The 19,079-nt window shown below is 54.4% G+C and overlaps 1 protein-coding gene across 2 annotated transcripts; it reads left to right on the forward strand.

The window, feature by feature from the left end:
- The first annotated feature begins 1,511 nt into the window (after positions 1-1,511).
- ELOVL1 (ELOVL fatty acid elongase 1) lies at positions 1,512-16,095 on the forward strand. 2 transcript variants are annotated; one of them, XM_063344556.1, is made up of 8 exons: positions 1,512-1,555; positions 12,308-12,369; positions 12,809-12,999; positions 13,162-13,242; positions 13,455-13,511; positions 13,791-13,896; positions 14,059-14,195; positions 14,609-16,095. In XM_063344556.1, exons 2-8 carry the CDS (start codon positions 12,324-12,326, stop codon positions 14,861-14,863), a joined length of 873 nt encoding a protein of 290 aa, XP_063200626.1. In that variant the 5' UTR covers positions 1,512-1,555; positions 12,308-12,323; the 3' UTR covers positions 14,864-16,095. The 2 variants fall into 2 exon arrangements, with proteins under 2 accessions (XP_063200626.1, XP_063200625.1); XM_063344555.1 differs by lacking the exon at positions 1,512-1,555 and adding an exon at positions 1,571-1,622.
- The last annotated feature ends 2,984 nt before the right edge of the window (positions 16,096-19,079 follow it).

Raw genomic sequence — 19,079 nt, forward strand, 5'->3', positions numbered from 1 at the left:
GGAAAGTAAAGGAACGCTGTACCGCCAAAAAAAGGCATGAATGTCACCAGGAGTGTAGTTCTTTACCTCCTTTGGGGGATTTTGTGAGCTGCGAGCACCTGAATACAAGGAGTTACAGGAGTAACCAGCCACAGAGTGACTCTGAGCTGTCACTGTAAAGTGAGACTAAGAAGAGCAAACGCTGCCCTGGCTGTATCCAGACAGGGAATTCTCTCCAAGTGAGCACAAAGTCTGTGACCACTCCTGGTCACCCATCTTCAGGAGACTTGAACAGCAGCATGGACAGAAGAGTTACCATGGCATTAGGCGCAGGGACAGGCTGGCTAGTAAGAAAACGCTGGAAAAACTTGTTTAGTCTTCTGTGTAATGGCTGAGAGGGAGATGATTGCTCTCTACAAACACATTGGAGCATAAATACCTAGGCAAGGACTTATGCGAGATAAAAGACAACATTGGCACAGGAACAAATGGCCGTACATCAAATTAAGCTGGAAATGAGAAGGTGATTCCTAACAATTATAATAGTGAATTCTGAAACTGCCTTCAGATCAGACAAGTGCGAGTCAAAGCCCAGCCACTTTTTAAGATGGATCTTGATAAGTCTGTGAAGAAAACACAGGATGAAGGGGTGCTGGAAACAGCATGCAGTCAGATTTGTCTCTGGAGTGTCCTTCTGTCCTGTGTTTCCAAATACTGGCAGTGGCTGTTGTGGTGCCATTGGGAAAAAAAAAAGAGGTTATGTGCCACTTGTTTATTGATCTGTAGTTGGTTGTTTCCTAAAAGTGCAGGACTGGAAGAGCCCACCTAAACCATACAAGCTAAGGGTTTCCCGTTGACACTGAGCTCTTGTGAAGGTGTGTGCACCACCACCTGTGAGTGACCTGGATGGAGATGGTGACCCAGACTTTGCCGGGCCTCTCTGCCCACCATGCTGCTGCTTGGCCTGCTGGGGTGGACAGTGACCACCATGGGGGAACCCCCAGGAGGACAGGGACTCTCATTTGAAATAGATGTCAAGATGGGCCTGGACTTGGACAGGACCGGCTCCACCTCACGACCACCAGACAAAGCAGAGGTCAGTGTGAGAGCGACGGCAGGGCCCTCTTTCCGCCATTTCCCTCATGCCCTTGCCACCACCCTCCAGCCAACACCCCCCTACACCCCACCCAGATCTGCAGCCTTTTCCCAGCCATTTTCTATTTTTTTTTCCCTCCCGTTGCTGCCTCTCCACCCCTTCGGCCTTCCCAGACATCCGCCTCGCCCCTAAAAATCAGCCAAAACCGCCCCAAAAACCAGCGCCCGCACACACACGCCTCCCCCGCCTCAGAATGTCAGGGAGCTGCGCGGCCCCGGCCCGTGAGGCGGCTGCCGGGGTGGGCGTGGCTAAGAATGGGAGGGACGCGACGCCAGCGCCGATTGGCCTCGGAGGGGAGAGCTCCGCCCAGAGGGCGGAGCTCTCCCCTCCGAGGCCAATCGGCAGCGGCGAGGGGGGTAGGGCAGCACTATTTAAAGGCGGGGCAGCCGTGGTGGCGGGCAGAGTGGGGTGCGGCTGGTGGTGAGTTGGTGCGGCCGCGGGGTGCTGCGAACACGTGGGAAGGGGGGAGACGGGTTCTGCTGTAGCGGTAGGTGCTGAGGGGAGGGGTCGATGACCCCGCCGGGGTGGCGGGTGCTGGCCCCTGCCCTGCCTGCTGGGGCTGGTGGTGCTTGGTGTTTCCCAGGGGAGTGCTGAGGCCTTAGTGGGGTTTAGCTGCTTTGGGATCGAAGCTTTGCCTGTCAGGAATGGTGGGCTCTGCCCCGGCCAGGCCTTGTGCTGGGTTTGGCACCTGCCTGGAGGAGGCTTGCGTGTGTTCCTGTGTTCCCTGTCACCCGGGATGCTCTGGGGCATGGGAGGAGGTGCGTGGTGTCCCCCTTGCCAGAGCATTGGAGGGATGAGTCTGGGGAGGCTGTGGCCTGATGGGTGTTGCGACATGGCCTTGGCAGGTGGTGAGGCTGGGTGCGGCTGCCACCAGGCAGGAAGGCACTAGCGGGGGCTGTCACCCCCCTGGAGGCGGAGGGAATAACTATAATAGCAGTGTGGATCCTTGTGACAGGCCATCGGTGTGCAAGCTTGCCTATGTCAGAAGGAGGAAGATGAGTGGAGTCCACGTTGGGCTGTTGAAGTGTTTTTTAAGAGCATCTGGGTCCTGATGGTGTGAGGAGCTGCAGTGCTCCCGAGAGCACCTGGCCTGGTGCTGCTGCCCCAGAGCACCCTCTGAGGTGCCCAGGGAAGGGACATAATTCCCTTCCTGCAGACGGGCTGCCCTCCTTTGGGGCAGCTGTATGCCAGAGCCACCCCCTGTCTACTGTCTCAGTGAGGTGCTTGGGATGCTTTTCCAGCCTGCCAGGAGGGAGGACTGTTTCCGCTTGCTAGTTGTGTGCCAGGGCACAACCACCCTGGCCTCTGGACCGGTAGATCTTTGCCCAGTGGCCATGCTGGGGGCAGGGTTCCGGCTGTGCCCGGGCTGCCTCCCTGCTGCTAGCAGAGATGGGCCCTCGGCCAGGGGCTTGTTTCCTCTCCCGGTCAAGATCTAGTGGCTGCGCAGCTTCAGGGGATCCCAATCCCCTTATTGGGATTGCTGTGGTGGTGCCTCTGGTGGGGCTGGGGGCAGCTCTGGCTGGCCCTGATCTGCCCTTCCAGTGGGGCAGGCCGCGGCCGGGGTTTAACCGCAGACCCCCCCGCCCAGTCCTCCCGGCGGCGGTGCGGGGCCTCCCCGGGGCCAGCCGCCGCCGGGGTGTCAGGCGGCGGCCCTTCCCCGCAGCCCCGGGCCCGGCCGTACAGGCTCTCCGTTGGCGGCCGGGCCGCGGCACGGCGCTTCCGGGGCCCGGAGCGGCGGTAGGCCCCGGCGGCGCCACACCCCGAGGCCCTGCCCAGAGCTGCCCGCGCTTCCCGCTGGCGGGCGGGGGCGCGGCGGGAGGGGGTCCCTGCGGGGCTCAGCGCGCCCTGGGGCCGGCGCTGGAGCCGCCTCGCTGGGGGTGGGAGTAAGGCCCGTTTGGGGCGCTGCCCGGGGACCCTGGCTGTGCTTGGCTTCCCAGCACCCTCCATCGCGGTGTGGCCGGTGGGTTCGCCCCTGTCTGAGAGCCGCGGGGATGTTGAACGGGCTGTGGTTTGCTGTGGCAGGGCGAGAGCAGCCTCCGGCAGTGGCGCTAGCTGCGTGGTGGCCAGAGCGCTTTCTCCTACACAGCCCTCAGCATCAATGTACCATTGAGATGGCTCTTCCCTCCTCCTCCAGGCAGGGTGGCAGTACCAGGCCTCCCCCGCTGCTGCGACACAATGTGATCTTTGAGTGCTGGCTGGTGTAGGTGCTTGGCCTCCCTCTGGCTCTTGCTCTGGAACGCTGGTGGGAGGAGGAGGAGGTCCCTGTCACCCTCCTGGTGGCAGCAGTAGCTTGGCTGCAGACTTACCTCGGGCTGATGTGCGGTCGTGCACAGGGTTTCTGCACTTGCTGGGCAACTGCAGGTTTAATAACCATGGCCAAATGCTCATCTGACCTTCCACAGGCAGTACCGGACTTGGTCTGTAGGTCTCTTATGTGGGCCTGTTCCTCTCTTGTAATGAAGAGGCAGTTAGGAAAGCTGCTTCTTTTTGATCTCTGCAACAGGCTAAATGAGACAGCATAAATACACGGGCATTGATTGTGACAGGAGGGGAGGCTTTGGAGAGCAGTCTGTATGCCTCAGTGCCCAGGCTGTGTCTTGCAGGGGGACTGTCAGGTACTTTCCCTGTGACTGACCAGGTTGGCTCTGGAATCCTGAGGGCAAGAAGAAGTGAAGTGAATACCCCTCCCATGCTCAGTGGGCAATGTGGGATAATACTGGCCGCTTTCCCTGCTAGTGCATTTCCTCAGAGCATCTCTTCCCCTCTTGGAGGACAGGATTGCCTGTGCAGCAGTGCATCCATCCTGCTGTGCCTCCCCAAATTGACCACCTTTTGTTTTGCCAGAATGCAGCCAGGGCAGATTCCTAGCTGGATGGAACTGACCTTCCCACCAGACCTGCTGGACAGCTTCTTGAGGATGGTTTAGAGAGTCAAACAATTGGCTGAGCCCTTGGGGCTTGACTGAGACTGCTGTGTCTTATCTCTGTCCTGGGAAGCCCCTCTAGCTCATGGGTGTCAGCTGCTGCTGACAGCCTGTTCTTTTGAGAAGTAGCATGATGCCAGCTGTTGCAGCATCTTCTTGCTGTGGGGACTAAGCCATGCCACCCACACAGCCTGGGCCTCCACAGTCCTGCCCTGCATCATATTCTCACCTCTCTTTCCTGCAAGTCTGTTAGTTGCCAGGGCGGGGAATTATATGGTCCTTCAGGGCAGAAATGTAATAGGATAGAAAGTACTGTTAAAACTCAGGCTAGGAGAGTAAGAACTTTGACATAGAGGTGTTTCATACCATGTTGTGGAGGTGAAAATAAAAGCTTATTTGATGTGCATAGTATCTCCTTTCTCTCCTGTTGGATAAAAGCTTTGCACCCCCAGGAAGCTCTGAAGCTGGTGTCAGAAGTGGGTGCATTGCTGCATGCTTGGCTTGGCGCTGTCCTTGAAGGTTGTCGGTGAAGGCTTTCCCCTTTTCTGCTGGGGTTACAACACAGTCAACACTCAGGCTGAGATACTTCCTTTAGGAAGAAGCTTGCAGGAGGTATTGGGAGTGGTGCCTGTGGTGGCCTAAGAGATCTTCTGTGTTTCTGTGCTTTCCTATTGGATTTGTGCTAGCTTGTGCCCTACTGGCTGTCAGATGGTGGGAGTACTTGGGCTGGAAAGTCAGGTTCTTGCCAGTCAAACAGGTGAGGCAGCCTGGGCTCCTACAGGGAGGAGTCTGTCCCCAGGAGCCAGAGCTCTTCCCTGCAGGAGATGTGGGGCTGCTGTTGCTCAGATGACATATTGCAGCTGCTACAGCCAGCTCCCCACCAGCAGGCCTGTGTTTGGATGCTATCTGAGACTGTAGTGGCTTGGGGCTGGTGGAGGTGGTGACTGGGTCTGATGGTTCTTGATTTCCCTTAGCGTCTCACAGGGTATTTAATTTCTGGTGGGTTCTTCCCTGTGGGATGGCTCAGGGTGGTAAGCTTTCACTGTGGCAGCAAGTTCTCCAGCCTTGCTGCAAGGAGTGCTCATGCCCTGTGGATCAGATCAGCTAGCTTGCTCTCATGGTTTGTTAATAGATTTGCCCTGTATACATACAGATTTATATCTTGTGCTGCTTCTACATTAACCCTGAGAAGCTTTCCCTGTCTGTACAGGACAAGCAGTGGGAGCAACAGGCCTGGCTCTGAGCGGTCCATCTGTATCTGTGTGGAGATACTCAGGCCTAATGCTTCCTTTTTTGTGTTGGAGGGCTGTGAACCTTGTTAAAGGTGGTATCTATTAAGTATTATGCCTTTTGGGGCCTGTGGTACATACACTGCGATGCTGGAGTCTGATGTCTTTAGTATTGTCAGAGAGCCTCCCTTTCTCTTGTTAGAAGATGGTTGTGTGACTGCAGTGCCTTCTTGGTGCAGAGGGTAGTGGAGTTCCAAAGAAGATGTCATGGTGAGTACCAGGCAGTGACCCCTTGTCTCAATGAGAAGTGGCTCTGGGTTCACACTTGAGCTTCTTGAATTATCCAGATAGAGCTGTTGGAGGCATTTTAGGAGTCTCTCCTTTCTGCATCTTGCGTTGTAGACTTTTAATGTCCATCTCGTTTTGGTATGCCTGTCCAATTAATGCACAGGCCTGGATGGGACAGAGCACAGTAATCATTACTGGGTAATGATTACAGACACTGCTGTGGGAACAGAGGTGAAGCCTTGTAGTGAGGCGCTTGCATAATGATTAAAACCACAGAGATGAATGCCCTGTCCCACCTCCAGATAGGGTTGCTCTGGGCTCCTCTGCTAGAGGGCTTTGGAAGGCTTGACCTATATATAGAAGCAGGTGTTGGGAGCCAGTCCCGCTTGGTCTAACCCTGCCTGTCCTCCTCTGTCACCTGCCTAGTTCTGTCTTTCCTGAGTGCTCTCCTGTGCACCCTGGGGGGCTGCTGGGTACCATCACTTCAGAGAGGGAGCCCAGCCATCTCCACCTCCTTTCCCACTCACCTGGTGCTGTGTGAAGGAGTGGACACAGCTCTGTACTTAGCTTGGAAAGGAAATACCTTATTTTCCACTTCTGTAAACATACCACCCTCTGTTCTTTTCTTCATTCACTACTTTATTCCTTTGTTCCTTGCTATGTCAGACTTTCTGCCTAATGTTGCCTTTTCCCTGACTGCTCTCATCTCTACTGATACCAGTGCCCTGAATACGCAGCCATCAGTGTTGTATGTGATAAGGAGTAAGACTACTCTAACAGCTTGCCTGATCAGCTTGGGGAGGTGCTGTCCCTGAAAAAACACTGTGTGCTGTGCATATGCATATAGACCTTTTACTGCAACATATGCTCTTGTGGGACCTTGAAGTCTAATTACCTGCCTTGGTTTTGGTACAAGGTTCCAAGCACCCTATTGAGGTGGACTTATTCCTTCTCCTGAAAGCTTTCAGGGCGCCACACTGGCTGCCCAGGCTCTGCAGAGCTTGCTTGCTAATCTGGGAGTCTCCTCTCTGTCTTCCCTGCTTCCAGCAAGCATGGGAAGGGGAGAGCTTAATCTCTGTTTACAGGATGCTATCCAAAGGCCTCAGGGTTTCACAGCCACTGTGTGAGATAGTGGTAGGGTATGAACACACACTTGGTGAAGATGGGGAAACTCCTCAACTTCAGGTAGGTCACTTCCTGCTCCTTGGAGCCAGCATGCCTCCTGCACCAGCGGCAGAGGCAGCTCTTGCAAGAGCTGTTGCTATCAAGGGTTTGAGAGTTTACATCCCTTCTTTCTGAACGCAGTCATCCTATACTGCCTTCAAAGTATGCTGATGCAGAGCATATGGTGGCAGGCTGTTAGCCATGTCCTTTGACACTTGGCATGAAGTAGCTGACCCAGAGGAAGTGACAATACATGTGATTCAAGTAGGAAAACTTATCTGGTGGTGTTAGCATGAAGTTGCCTTGTAGACTGTGTAGCTATAATGTGGGCTGAGAGTTCTGGGACTAGTTGTCTTCTGACTCTGATCAGAGAGTCTGTCTTGAGTCCTCAAAGCTGAAATGCCAGACCAGGAGAGCTCTGCTTTCCTGCTCTGCCCTAATCTGCTGGTATGGCTTTCCACACATGAAACAGCAGCTTGTGCTCTGCTGCCAGACTGGTCTTGTGTGCCCTGTAAACCGATGCACGGGCATTTTCTTAGGCTGTGATTTTTCTCCTGAGGGAAAACTGTGACTTTAGTAGCGTGTGGACTACAGTGCTTTAAGTGAGTCTCCAGTGGGATGGCTGAAATTGTTACCAGTAATGCAGATGTACTTGAATACAGCTCTTCTATTGAGTGTTCTCTGCTGTATATGCTTGAGCTGGTGTCCTGAAATGCTGTGTGTGAAGCAAGCGTGCACTGGCTGGTTACAGGCCCCTCTCACCTGGGTGCAGAGTGGCAGAAGGAGGAGAGACAAATCCATTTTTCTCTGCTTCACAGTAAACTTCAGCCTTGGAACAATCCTGCTGTGGATTTCATGAAGAAGATGGTGGTGCTGCTGCTGCTCAGGGCTGGCCAAGCTTCTCCCTTTCATCTTGCTCTGTCTGCCTTGCTGCTTGTGTGTTGTTCAGGGCAGATGTGACTTTGTACTCCTTTTCTTCCTAGATTCACTTGTGCATAAGCTCAGGAAAGCTTCTTCTGGAGCTGTGACTGACAGCTCTTGGTGACAGTTTGAAGTGCCAGCCACAGTGTGCTGTTTGGAGCCCTGTCTGTGCCTGGTCAGCGGCTACCAGTCCCTAGGTTGGTCAGTCCCACTCGTCCACAGCAACAGCTGCTGCTAGCAGATGCTTCTAAACCACCGGTCCCCATAGCTCTGCTGGGAAACATGCTCCCTGGGTGCATGGAGCTCCATGCAGGCTTTGCTGGACCCTGCAATGACTTTCTGGAGCTCCAGGAAGCTGGGCAGGTGCTGTGGTGGGGAGCTGGCTGAGGAGATGCCTCTTCCTGGGAGACTGTGGAGCTCAGAGCTGCATCGGGCAGCAAGCCTTGCTGCCAGCTTGTAGGTCAGGGATGATGGTTGGTTTCATCTCTGGCCAGCTGGTTATCTCCTGACCTTTGAGGGTTGCTGCTCCCTTGGGAGCCCCATAGAGGCCAGGCCTGCTTTAGCCAGTTCAGCAAGGGCCCTGTGCCAGCCCTCCTGGGGGTGACAGCTCTGCATCCACCTACCAGACTGTTTTGGTGCTGCCTGTAATTAAACTAGTGGGGAGATTAGGGTGGCTTGCTTTCTTATTACAGGACTGATTTGTAACTCGAATGCTGATGGGGTAGGAGTGTTGGGTGTTGGATGGCTGGGGCTGAGTCTGTTCCTTGCAGGTGGCTACTGTGTGGGGAGAGATGTGCTCTGTGAGGCTGTTAACAAAACTGGATTGAGCTCTGGTCTCTGTCAGTGTTGCAGTTCGCAGTGCTGTGGTCTGACTACTCTTGGGCTGCTGGGGTGGGTTATAGAGGGCCTTGCTGTTCTTGCTGAAGTTGCACTAATTAGCTGTATAGCTTGTTGGAAATAAGCAGTCTGCACATTGCCTGGCGTAAGCAAGTATCTAATCCTTGATGTTGGCTACTGGGACAGAATGTGGCCTGGTGCTCTGGTTTACAAACAGTGGGAACTTTCTCGCTGAGATGGGGAAGTGACTCCCAGTTGGTGAGAGGTGGAAGAAGATGTGTTGCAAGGTCTCTAGGTATTGTGCAGGGTGTGTTTGAGCCCCAAGGGTTCTTGGTGCTTTGAGATGCTTGGACCTGTCTGCTTGACTTCTCTTCAGCTGTTGAAGGCTCAGCTTTGGGTTCCCCATCTCCTCCCAGTTCCTTGCCCAAGAGGATCAGGACCCAGGAGGAGTCAAAGGAGATTAACTGTCTCCCCTGCTGAGCTGTAAACATCTGCATTGTGATGTGCAGTGTAGTGTGGAGGGTCATAAGAGCGGATGCCTGGCTGGATGTTGAACCCTTCTCAAAGTGCAGAGGGACATGAAGTGCTGGTGTTGTGCACAGAGGAAATGGCAGGGGTGAGTTCAGGTTCCCAGACACTTGCTGCTCTGTGCTGAAAAATGCCTGGCTGCAGCAGAAGGGCTGGCATGGAGCCATTGTGGCTCAGGCAGGCCAGTTCACTTTGTATCCTCCTGCTTAGTGAGGGTAGTGCTTGGGCCTGCTCTACAGCTCCCCCTTTGCAGCTCAATTGCCAACACCTCAAGGCCAGTGGCTGCCCCTTGGGAGACAGAGGAGGGTGAGACATACCTGCATCTGCTCACGGAGCAAGGCACACTGTCTAATGCAGGACCATGTAGCACGCTAGTGTGGATGCCAGGTCTTGCAAAGACCTGAAGGCCTCAGGGCTTCCCTGGAGATGTGGTTGCTCTCTTAGCTGAGTGCAGCAGGATGTTATTCTGCCTAGGGAAGCTGTGGAAAACACATAGGCCCTTTTCATAAGGGCCAGTAGCATAATCTTGATAGTTCTGCCCTGGTAGAAGTCCTGAAATGCCTCTGGGCAAGCACCAGGACAAGTCCAATGCCTCCCCTCTTCCTGTGGCATGTATGGCTGTGGAAGTGCTGGAGGTGCTTCACAAGGCACAGCAATAAGAGGGACTTGTAGCTGTTCACACAAGTGGGGACTTCTGTGCTAGTGTTGTGTTGCAGTGGCATTTTCCCACTGCTTGGGCGGATAGTTGTCTGGGTTCAGGGCTGCTGCCGGGATGACCCTTGTCTTCTGTGTGCTCTGTGCAGCTTTCAGCAGGTCTGTCAGGGCAAAACTGTGTGTGAGTCTTCTTGCCCAAGTCCCCAGTGTCCTGGGACCCCAAGTTGTTTTGACCTGGGGTCCTAATTGGTCAGTGGTGCTGGAGCCTTGCTGGCATCAGGGTCAGCAAAGTAATCCATAGTGCCTGAGCTCAAATGTTTCCCTGAAGTGTGATACAGCTCTGAGCTTGTGGGCGACTGATACTATCTTCTCATCCTAGCCTCCCCAAAATAGGCCAGTGCTCCGCAGGAGTTTTGTCTCTGCCCTAGACCTGTAGTAAGGCTGACTCATTCAGCTTGATAAGATAAACACAGAGCTTGAATAGTCAGGTACCTGTGCTGGGAACTAACTCTTGAGGGCTCCTCAATCTAGCAAATAAAGGTGTAGCTGGATGTAGTGGTTGAAAGTTGAAACTAGACAGACAAGTTTGGAGCTTGCTCTTAGCCATTAAAGCAGCATAAAGCTCAGCAGCTTTCAGAACTTGTACTTACTGCGTTTCCCACAGCTGGTGCCTTGAGTGGCTCTCAGAGATGCTATAGTTCTTGCTACGCTTTTTTGGCCTCTGCTGCATGTGGAGGGTGGATAATCTTGGCAGTACCCAGGACCTTAAATATTGCTTGTGTCACGGTGACACTACAAGTGAGTATTACTTGTAATTAAACCCCTTGAAACCTTGGGTTGGGAAGGTGAGCATCTGTTCTGCTGCTGGTGCTCCTGAGGTGTGGGGATCTTCGTGGGCTTTGCCCTATTGCTCGAGCTGCCTTCTGTGCTTTCTGAAGCACAGCAAAACTTGGGCTCTCCCTGGTGTGCACGGCTGTGCAGGAGCTCTGCTTGGAGGGATGGGTATTTCTGGGGGGTGAAGGGGGAGACCTGTTCCACCCCACTGCTGTTGCAGAGAGGTTGGGTGGCACTCCCCAGTTCGTTGGAGCACACAGGGTATGACTGGGCAGGCACAGAGCCAGCACTGTTGCTACACTAAAGTGATTTGCGGAGAACAGTGAGCTGGAATGATGTGTGCCGGGCCCCTGTGAAGAGTGCTGCCAGCAAAGTCTGTCATGTAGGTGCTTGGTAGCACTAGACAGGTAGTGTCTGCTGCTGTGCTGCCTGGGTCCCAGCTAGCGCAAAGAGCACTTCGCTGAGCTCTTGCTGTGAAGCTGAAGGAGGGATGATGCTGCTGGCTGGTGAGGGCTTGAGGTGGCAGGGGCTGCTGGATATTCCCAGCTGGGACCTTACTGGGAAGGTTACTGTAGCTTCAGCCTTCCGGCTGCTGGTCTAGGAGAGGCTGTGTGCTTTCTGGTGGCAGCAGCAATAAACTTTCTGGGGAGACTGGGCTGGGGGCCTGTTTTCCCAGGCCTGTGTGTGGGCAGTGATTCCTGTGCACCTTCCTGGAGGAAGGGGTAGGTGGAGTGTCTGATAGCAGCTGTGGGGAATGCCTCCCTTGCAGATGGGTGAGTCAGGTGAGGCTGGGCCTGTGCTCTGCCTCCCTTCCTGCTGCTCTGGTGTCCTGTGGGCTGGAGAAAAGTTGGGGAGCACAGGGTGCTGGGTGAGGGTGTCTCAAATGTGCCTGTGGCAGCAAGAGCCTGGGCCCTTCCTGCTGTTATGGAGAGTGTCTATCTGGATTGCTGTCTGATGTGTGCTCTAAGTGAGGCTGAGTAAGTGTGGGGAGTACCAGTCCTGTTTGCAGCCTTATATCCTTCTCCTGCAACCTTCTCCAGTACCTGGGGATACTGTCCCCTGTCTGGAGGGAATGTGGAAATGTCATTGCCAAGTAGGATGTACCTAGCCACTGAAGTGACGGGTTATGGGGTGGTAGCTCTTGTCAGGAGGGTTTTGTGCAAGATATGAAACCAGGAACTCTCACACCAGAAACTAGTGTCTGTTTCTGAACCGATGGCTTTCCTTCCTCATGCAGTGAGTCTGCCATTGATGCTATGTTGCTTCTCTAGTGGGGATTGGTGGGCAGGAGCCCAAAACTGATCATAAAGGTGCTGCTCTGTGGAGAGTGTGGGCTGGCTGTGCATCTCCCTTGGAGACCTTGCACCAGGGTCAGGCAGAGCAGTGGGTATGGGTGGCAAGGTTGTTGGCAGTATCATAGTGGTTGTGGGTGATAATGCTCGAGCCTGTACTGTGGGAGCAAGACTAAGGGGCTGGAGATATGGCTCTGAGGTTGGTAAGCTTTCCTGGCTGGCTTGAAGTGTTAGGATCCTGCCATGGAAAGACTGCTGGTGGTGGATGGTGGAGTTTGCAGCAGAGGTGGGGAGACAGGGCCAGGCTCAGTGAGAAATAGGGAGCATGTGGCTCAACTGGAAAGTGGATGCTGGTGTGTTATCAGCTGAGAGGAATGTTGGCCAGATACACATGACTGTAGCTCTGAAGCCGTGCTTGAGACTTGCTGATCTGCAGGGCTGTGCTCTGCAGGGTGCCCTCCTGGGAAGACAGCTGCCTGATCTGCCCTTCCTCTCTCCACAGAGATACTGCCACCACCATGGAGGGGATTGTGACCATGTATCAGGACTTCATGAAGAAAGCAGGTGAGTATTTGACTCTGCTCAGCTGCAGGGCAAGTGGCACTACATGCCTTACTACCATGGGCACAGGGGGGTGGTCTGTCATTTGCAGTCTGGATCTAACTGCCCCCCCCACCCTGCCCTGATACAGAGGCAGCCCTGGGGTTTTTGGGCTGGCTGTTATGAGATTGTCTTGTATCAGTGCCTGTGCAGGGCCTTTTGGGACACTTGTACCCTCCTGAGCAGCAGCCTTCAGGCTGCCCTGCAGCATGGCTTCAGGCTGTACCTTACTGAGTTTGGCTGGCTTCACCAGCCTCTGCTCCCTGACTGCCCCTCCCCTACCTGGATTCCTGTCCTGGGAGAACAGGATAGCCATGTCTTTGCCTCCACTCTGGCAGTAGCATTGCTGGCAGCAGACTGGGGTGTGGATGCTAACTGCCCTGCATTGCATCTCTCTCCGCAGACCCCCGCATTGCTGATTATCCACTGATGCAGTCCCCATTCCTTGTGTTGGGCATCCTTCTGGGATATGTCTACTTCGTATTATCCTTGGGTCCCCGGCTAATGGCCAACAGGAAGCCTTTAAACCTGAAGAAGTTCATGGTGCTATACAACTTCTTTCTGGTGGGACTCTCACTTTACATAGTCTATGAGGTGAGTTGTTGACAGTAGGCTTTGTGTGGCATACATGATGCAGTTCATGCAGGCTGTGTGGGTGATGGGGAGCCCTTTTGCAAGCTGTTCCCTGCCCTTCTGCGCAGGGCTTGAAGCAGGGGTGATGTGTTGGGCCTCACCCTGATGATGCTCTTGTTGCAGTTCCTGATGGCAGGGTGGCTTACTGGGTACACCTGGCGATGTGACCCTGTGGACTTCTCGCAGGACCCCAAGGCCCTCAGGGTGAGTTCTCATCCCTCTTGCAATAAGTGGGGATGGTCTTTAGTGCTTGTGTTTGGACAGCAAGGTCACAGCTACCTGCCTCTCCTCAGGCAGAGGCCTTACAGTCCCTGGCTCTTAATTTCACCCCAGGGTTACTGGATGTATGGAGACCCTTGGTCACTGGGCATGCTCAGGGTGAGGTGGGTCTCTAATGTTAACCTTTTCTGTTACAGATGGTGAGTGTTGCTTGGCTCTTTGTCTTCTCCAAGTTCATCGAACTGACAGACACGGTGAGTGAGTTACTGAGGAGACCTTGTCACTGCTTGCTGGGCAGGGATTTGGGGCACTGTGCTGGGGTAGGTGCTTTCTTCAGCCCTTCCAGTCTGACCTGGCAGTGCTTCTGTCTGGCATCACTGCCAAGGAGGCCACTCTGGGCTAATGCAAAGCCACTCTTGGCATGTTACAGCTCTGGAAGCTGTGGGGTGGCCTAATGTGTGAATTAGTGGTCCAGCCTACTCCAGCTGCTCCCAGGGCTGCAGGTCCTTAATGCTGTTGGGCTTTCATTGCAGGTGATCTTTGTCCTGCGGAAGAAGAATGAACAGGTCACATTCCTGCACCTCTTCCACCACTCTGTTCTGCCTTGGAGCTGGTGGTGGGGAGCAAAGTTTGGTCCAGGTAAGATGAAAACTGGGTTCACAGCTTGGGGGAAAGGGGTTAGCTGGGTTAGTGCCAGCATGCTGAGAAGGGTGTTTTAGCCCTGCTGGGTTCTTAGGAGCTCCTTGTAGTGCTAATTGTTGTGGAGGATTGACTTATGCTAATGAAAATATGTCTTAACAGGGGGAATGGGCTCATTCCATGCCATGATCAATTCCATGGTGCATGTTGTCATGTACTTCTACTATGGGCTCTCAGCAGCAGGACCTGCCTTTCAGAAATACCTGTGGTGGAAGAAGCACATCACGGCCATCCAGCTGGTGAGTCTGTGCTGTGGAGCAGAGCATGTGCTCTCAGCCTCTGATGTGAGGGGCAGCCCAGCCTTTGTACCTATGAAGGGTGCAGCCAGCAGCTCTAGCTTTCTCTTCTGCAGCCTCTCACTCTGGGTTTCTAGCAGCTCTGGCCTGCCATAGGCCTCTGATAGCCCCTACCAGCCTGGTCGGGGAGTGCGTGCTGCTCAGCCTGTTGCCCCTGGGCTGCAGCCACGTTGGGAGGGTGAGAGGCACATGCTTGTGCCAGCCTCTTCTAGCTGCTGCTGACTGTGCCTCACCATAAGGACCTCTGCTTCAGAGTGGGAAAGGAGCCTATTGCTTTCATTTAGAAAGAAGGTCTCTAGTGGGATCCCTGACCTTGCTCCCATGAATAACTTGTCCCTGCTCTGCCTTGCTCCCAGGCACAGTTCGTGATTGTCTCCGTCCACATCTCCCAGTATTACTTCATGCCCAGCTGCCAGTACCAGTTCCCCATCTTCATCCACCTCATCTGGATTTATGGGACCATCTTCTTCATCCTCTTCTCCAACTTTTGGTACCAGTCCTACACCAAGGGCAAACGGTTGCCCAGGGTGGCTCAGCAAGCAGCCCAGCAGAACGGTAGCAGCATCCATGAGAATGGCACTGTCACCAACGGCAAGGTCAAAGCCAACTAGAGGGCAAGGCCCTCCCAGAGCCAATGAGAGCCCTGGGGCAGAGGCAGCTGGGACCTGTTCCCCTGCTCCTGGGTGCCACTAGCCAAGTCAAGTGCCTACAGACTGTTGTACCCCTGTGCCCAGCCCTGCTGTCCTCTGTCTGCATGCCCAGCCCCTCTGCTCTGAGCAGCTATGGGCAACTTCTCCTGCTCCTTGGAGGGCTCATGCTGTTTCTTGGTGTAGCTGAGCAGAGAGGCAGCTGCCTGCATCACAGCTGCAGGGCTGCAGTCCCATTCCAGTGTTTCCAAAGGAACTTCCCCCAAGTGCCTACATCTGGCCCTTCTACCTGGGGCCCATTTCCTTCTGAGTAGGACCAAAAGAAGAAGAGACTGGTCCCTGTCCTGGTGCCCTCTCCTCGTCCCTGGCTCATCGGAGCCTGTGTGGATGAGCAGATTTGTCCCTGGTTGCTTGCTGCTGCCAGCTCAAGTGTGAGTGCTCCTGCTCTACTATGCCTTGTGCCACCCTGTTCCATGCCACAGTGCTGCATGTCCCTTCTGGTCCCTGTGTGCCCAGGTGGGGGGTCTTGCCCTGGTGTATCTGTGCTCAGGTGTGGCTGTGGAGAATGTAGGGGCAGCGTGTATGGGACTTGAGGGCCCAGACCTGCCCAGTACAGTACACATGCCCTGTGCCTAGTACATAGCAGGGGTTGTGACAGCCTGAAATGCCTCCCCCGCACACAATAAGCCCAGGTTGCCTTGCCTTTCTGTGCCTGGGCTGGGTGCTTGGTGTGTGCTTTAGCCACACTTACCTGATCCTGTATGGCAGCTGGTGGCTTGCTCCAGAGTAGGGGAGGACAAGCTCAGCCTTGCCTTGGACCACTTCCATTCCTGCAAACTCAAGACTTGAGCAATAATTGCCCCTAGAATCATCTCCCAGGCTCTCCTGCTTGGGACCAGCCCTGCTCTGGTGCAGCGTGAGCACAGCGGAGGGTGGTTGTAGCGTGCCCTGCTGTGGTGTAATGGTGAGCACCTCTTGCCTCTGTGGATCCAACTGGGCCTGGGTGAAGGTGTACTCTGCCCTACAGCAGGGCAGTGCAGCAGCTCTGCTGGGCCTGGTGCCCATCACCTGCTCTGGCTGTAACCAAAACCATGCTGGTGGCCTTGAGGATGAGGTGAAGGAGCCAGGCCCTATCAGAGTGGGCTGCTCTTCTATCACAAATAAACCAACAGAAGGAGAAATGGCTCTGCCCTCTTGTTTTTCCTGGCTTGCTGTGCTCAGAAGCTGTTCCAGGTCCTTGGTCCTGCCTAGTGCGGTTGGAGGCAGGGCTGGGAGAAGCAGCTGGCATAGCAGGTTTGTGTGTTGGGGGGAGAGGGTGATAGCAGTGTGCTGATGAAGCAGATGGCAGATTGTTTCCAAGTGCTCTGGTAGAGCAGTGCTCAGGGCAGGAAATGTGTCAAGGCTCCTGTTGTGAAAGTGGCTCCACCCTGTGAAAGAATGGCTGGGGTGGAGTGTGGGTGTGGGCTGGGACCTGGGCCAGCTGCCCAGGAGGAGCTGCTGCTTTTCAGAAATCCCAGGGAGCTGAGGTGTGGCAGAGCAGGGACTAGAGACCCTGGAAACCCAGGTGATGGGGAAAGAGCTGCTGCCACCTGTGACTGGCCCTGCAGTGTGAGCCTGTGCAGAACACAGATGAGGGAGGCTTATGTTGCTGCTGCCTTGCTCTTGCTGTAGCAGTGCATCTGTCTGTCTGGGCTCTGCCCTCTCTACCCCATGAGAGAGTCTTGGCTTCCCTTCAGTGTTGCTGGGGTGCAGTGCTGCCTTCCCCATCACCTTGTGAGCAGGGCCCTCTTGAGCAGGGCCCAGCCTAGGTGCTGACTCAAGCCTGGGAAGGGGGGTGGGTAGCTGGCTGGGAGGAATGCATTAGACCAGCAAGCCTCCAGAAGCTGAGTTTCACTGCATCTGGTGTGTGGGAAGGCTTTACTGGATGTCCAGCCAAAGCCCTAGAGCCAGGGCTGTGAGGGAAAGCTCTGCTGACCCTGCCTGAGCTGCTGTACACCTCAAGGTCATGCTCTGAAATGTAGGACAACCTCTTCAAGTGAGCTGAACTGGTGTGACCAATATGCCGAACTGCATCACTGTTTCACAGGGCTCGGTGCCCTTGTATGTATGAAGCCTTAAAATGGGATCCAGCTGCTGCACTGTGTGGTGTTCTCCCAGTTGTTGCCACTTCTCTGTGGGCAAGGGCTAGCAGGAGGTTTTGTTCTGGTCCCTGCTGAGGTGGTGTGTAGCAGTAGTTCAGTGCTCACTGCTTCAGGAGCTGGAGGTGAGAGTCCAGCTGTGAGGGAGCTTTTCCTGTCTAGCCTCCTTCTCCCTGCTTCAGCTGGCTCTTGGCAAAGACAGGACTGTCTTTGCCCAAAATAGTAACAATACTTCAAACTACTTATGCTTGGCATTTTTAAGCGGGCTGTTCCCTACGTGTGTTCTGCTCTCCCTTCCTCCAATTGTTCCTGTGAGCTGTCATCTTTCCATGGGCTGGCTGTAGCACTTGGTAATTTATACCCTGTCATGGTCAGTCTGGGCTGCTGCTCTGAACTCAATTCCCACCTTATATGGCAGTGTTTCCTGGGCCTACTGGGTCAGTGCCCAGCTCCTTCCTCCACTCCTCCTTGCTCCAGGGCAGTAGGACCAGTATGGGACCAAAGGAAGACACCATCATACCATCACCTTCCAGTAACTCCCAGAGGACTTTCAAGGAGTGTGTAATGCACAGTTTCTGGGGGTGGGTATGTGCTAAGGAGAGGCAAGACAGGCTCTGTCTGAGAAAGATAAACTGCTATTAAAGGGGAGTGAAGAAACTACACCAGCTTTCAGGCATGTAAAGCCTTCCAGGGTTAGGAACCATTGGAAGCCTTAATCTGCTGTGGGGCCACAGGGCAAGTCTGTGCTAACTCCCAGCATTGAACTGCAGGGGTGTGGGGCAGGGTTCCTACAACAGCAGCACAGCTCTGGGGAAGAGCCAAACCTTGTAATGTGGGTTCCTGCCCCCTTCCCCATTTAGATCCAGCTGCTGCCCTGGGATTTGCTTCTGAAGAAGAGTAGCCAAATGAGGATGCACCAACAGCCCTGCTGGGAAGGTGCTGGGCTCAGCTGCTGCAAGCTGTTTTTTGAGACTGTGCCCCTCATCTCAGCAATAAGTGTGGAGCTGCTCTGGTGGGGGTGTGGGGGGGTGTGCTGTAGCTGGGCTTGGCACAGCTCAAGTTGAGTCCGTACTGCCCACCTTTGAAGGCTCCAGCTGGCTTAAAGCTCAGGAGACAGAGCAGGAGCCGGCGCCAGGTACAGCGTGGTACTGTGCTAAGAGGAAGGTGAAAACAGTTAATAATCCACCCTTAGCTAATCATAGGCTGATGGGAGGCACAGGCTTTGTCGAGCTGCTTTGCACAGACCAAGGTCCTAATCTGCTGTGCAGCATCCCTGACAGCCCCGGGCTGTGCTTGTGCAGCTGAAGGACAGGCTGGATGGGTCTGATGCAGCCCCACAACCTCAGGCACCGTGGCTCCAACGTGCAGAGCAGCATGGCAGCTGTGGCCCTGCTGTCTCTTGCTCAGGTAAAGGCTCAAATATGCTCCCTGTAACTTGCACCAGTGTAACTGAGCCAGGAAAAAAAAGCATATTCCAAGTGCTGGAGAGTCAACTCAACCAAATGTCAGCTGAGCTCTGCTGCCCCCTTCCCTGCATGCAGCCTCAGCATGTACCAGGGCTAAGCTGAAGAGTATATGACTAAGGGCTGTGCACTGGCTTGATGGTGCTTTGGGAGTCCCTTCTGTGACGTCCAAGCTGGCTCTGGCAATGTAAACTAACCTTTTGTTTTGCATCAGGCTTCACGCCATTGCCAGCCCCTTTCTGGGCTTTGGTGTGATTACACAGCTGTTGCTGTATGTTTCCAGACCCTGCCCACCCCTGCTTTTTTTCCAGTTGCACATACTCATAAATTTGGTACTAAACTCACTGCAAAAATAGCTATTCTACTGTAGCACTGTAAGAGCAGGTAGCATTGGCTGCAGCACAGAGGCTGGGTGTAGCAGAACCAGACTAACTGCTGTGTGCAGGTGAGACTACAGCTCAGCCTGTCAAGAGCCAGGCCCCAGACTGCTCTGGCACAGGTGATCACTGCTGGTAGTTACCTGCAGAGGCACAGTAAGGCAAGGCACAGGAGAAGCTGGGGAATCGAGACACACTGTGT

The sequence above is a fragment of the Chroicocephalus ridibundus genome, chromosome 8, assembly GCF_963924245.1.
Source record: "Chroicocephalus ridibundus chromosome 8, bChrRid1.1, whole genome shotgun sequence".
Taxonomy (NCBI): Eukaryota; Metazoa; Chordata; class Aves; order Charadriiformes; family Laridae; genus Chroicocephalus; species Chroicocephalus ridibundus.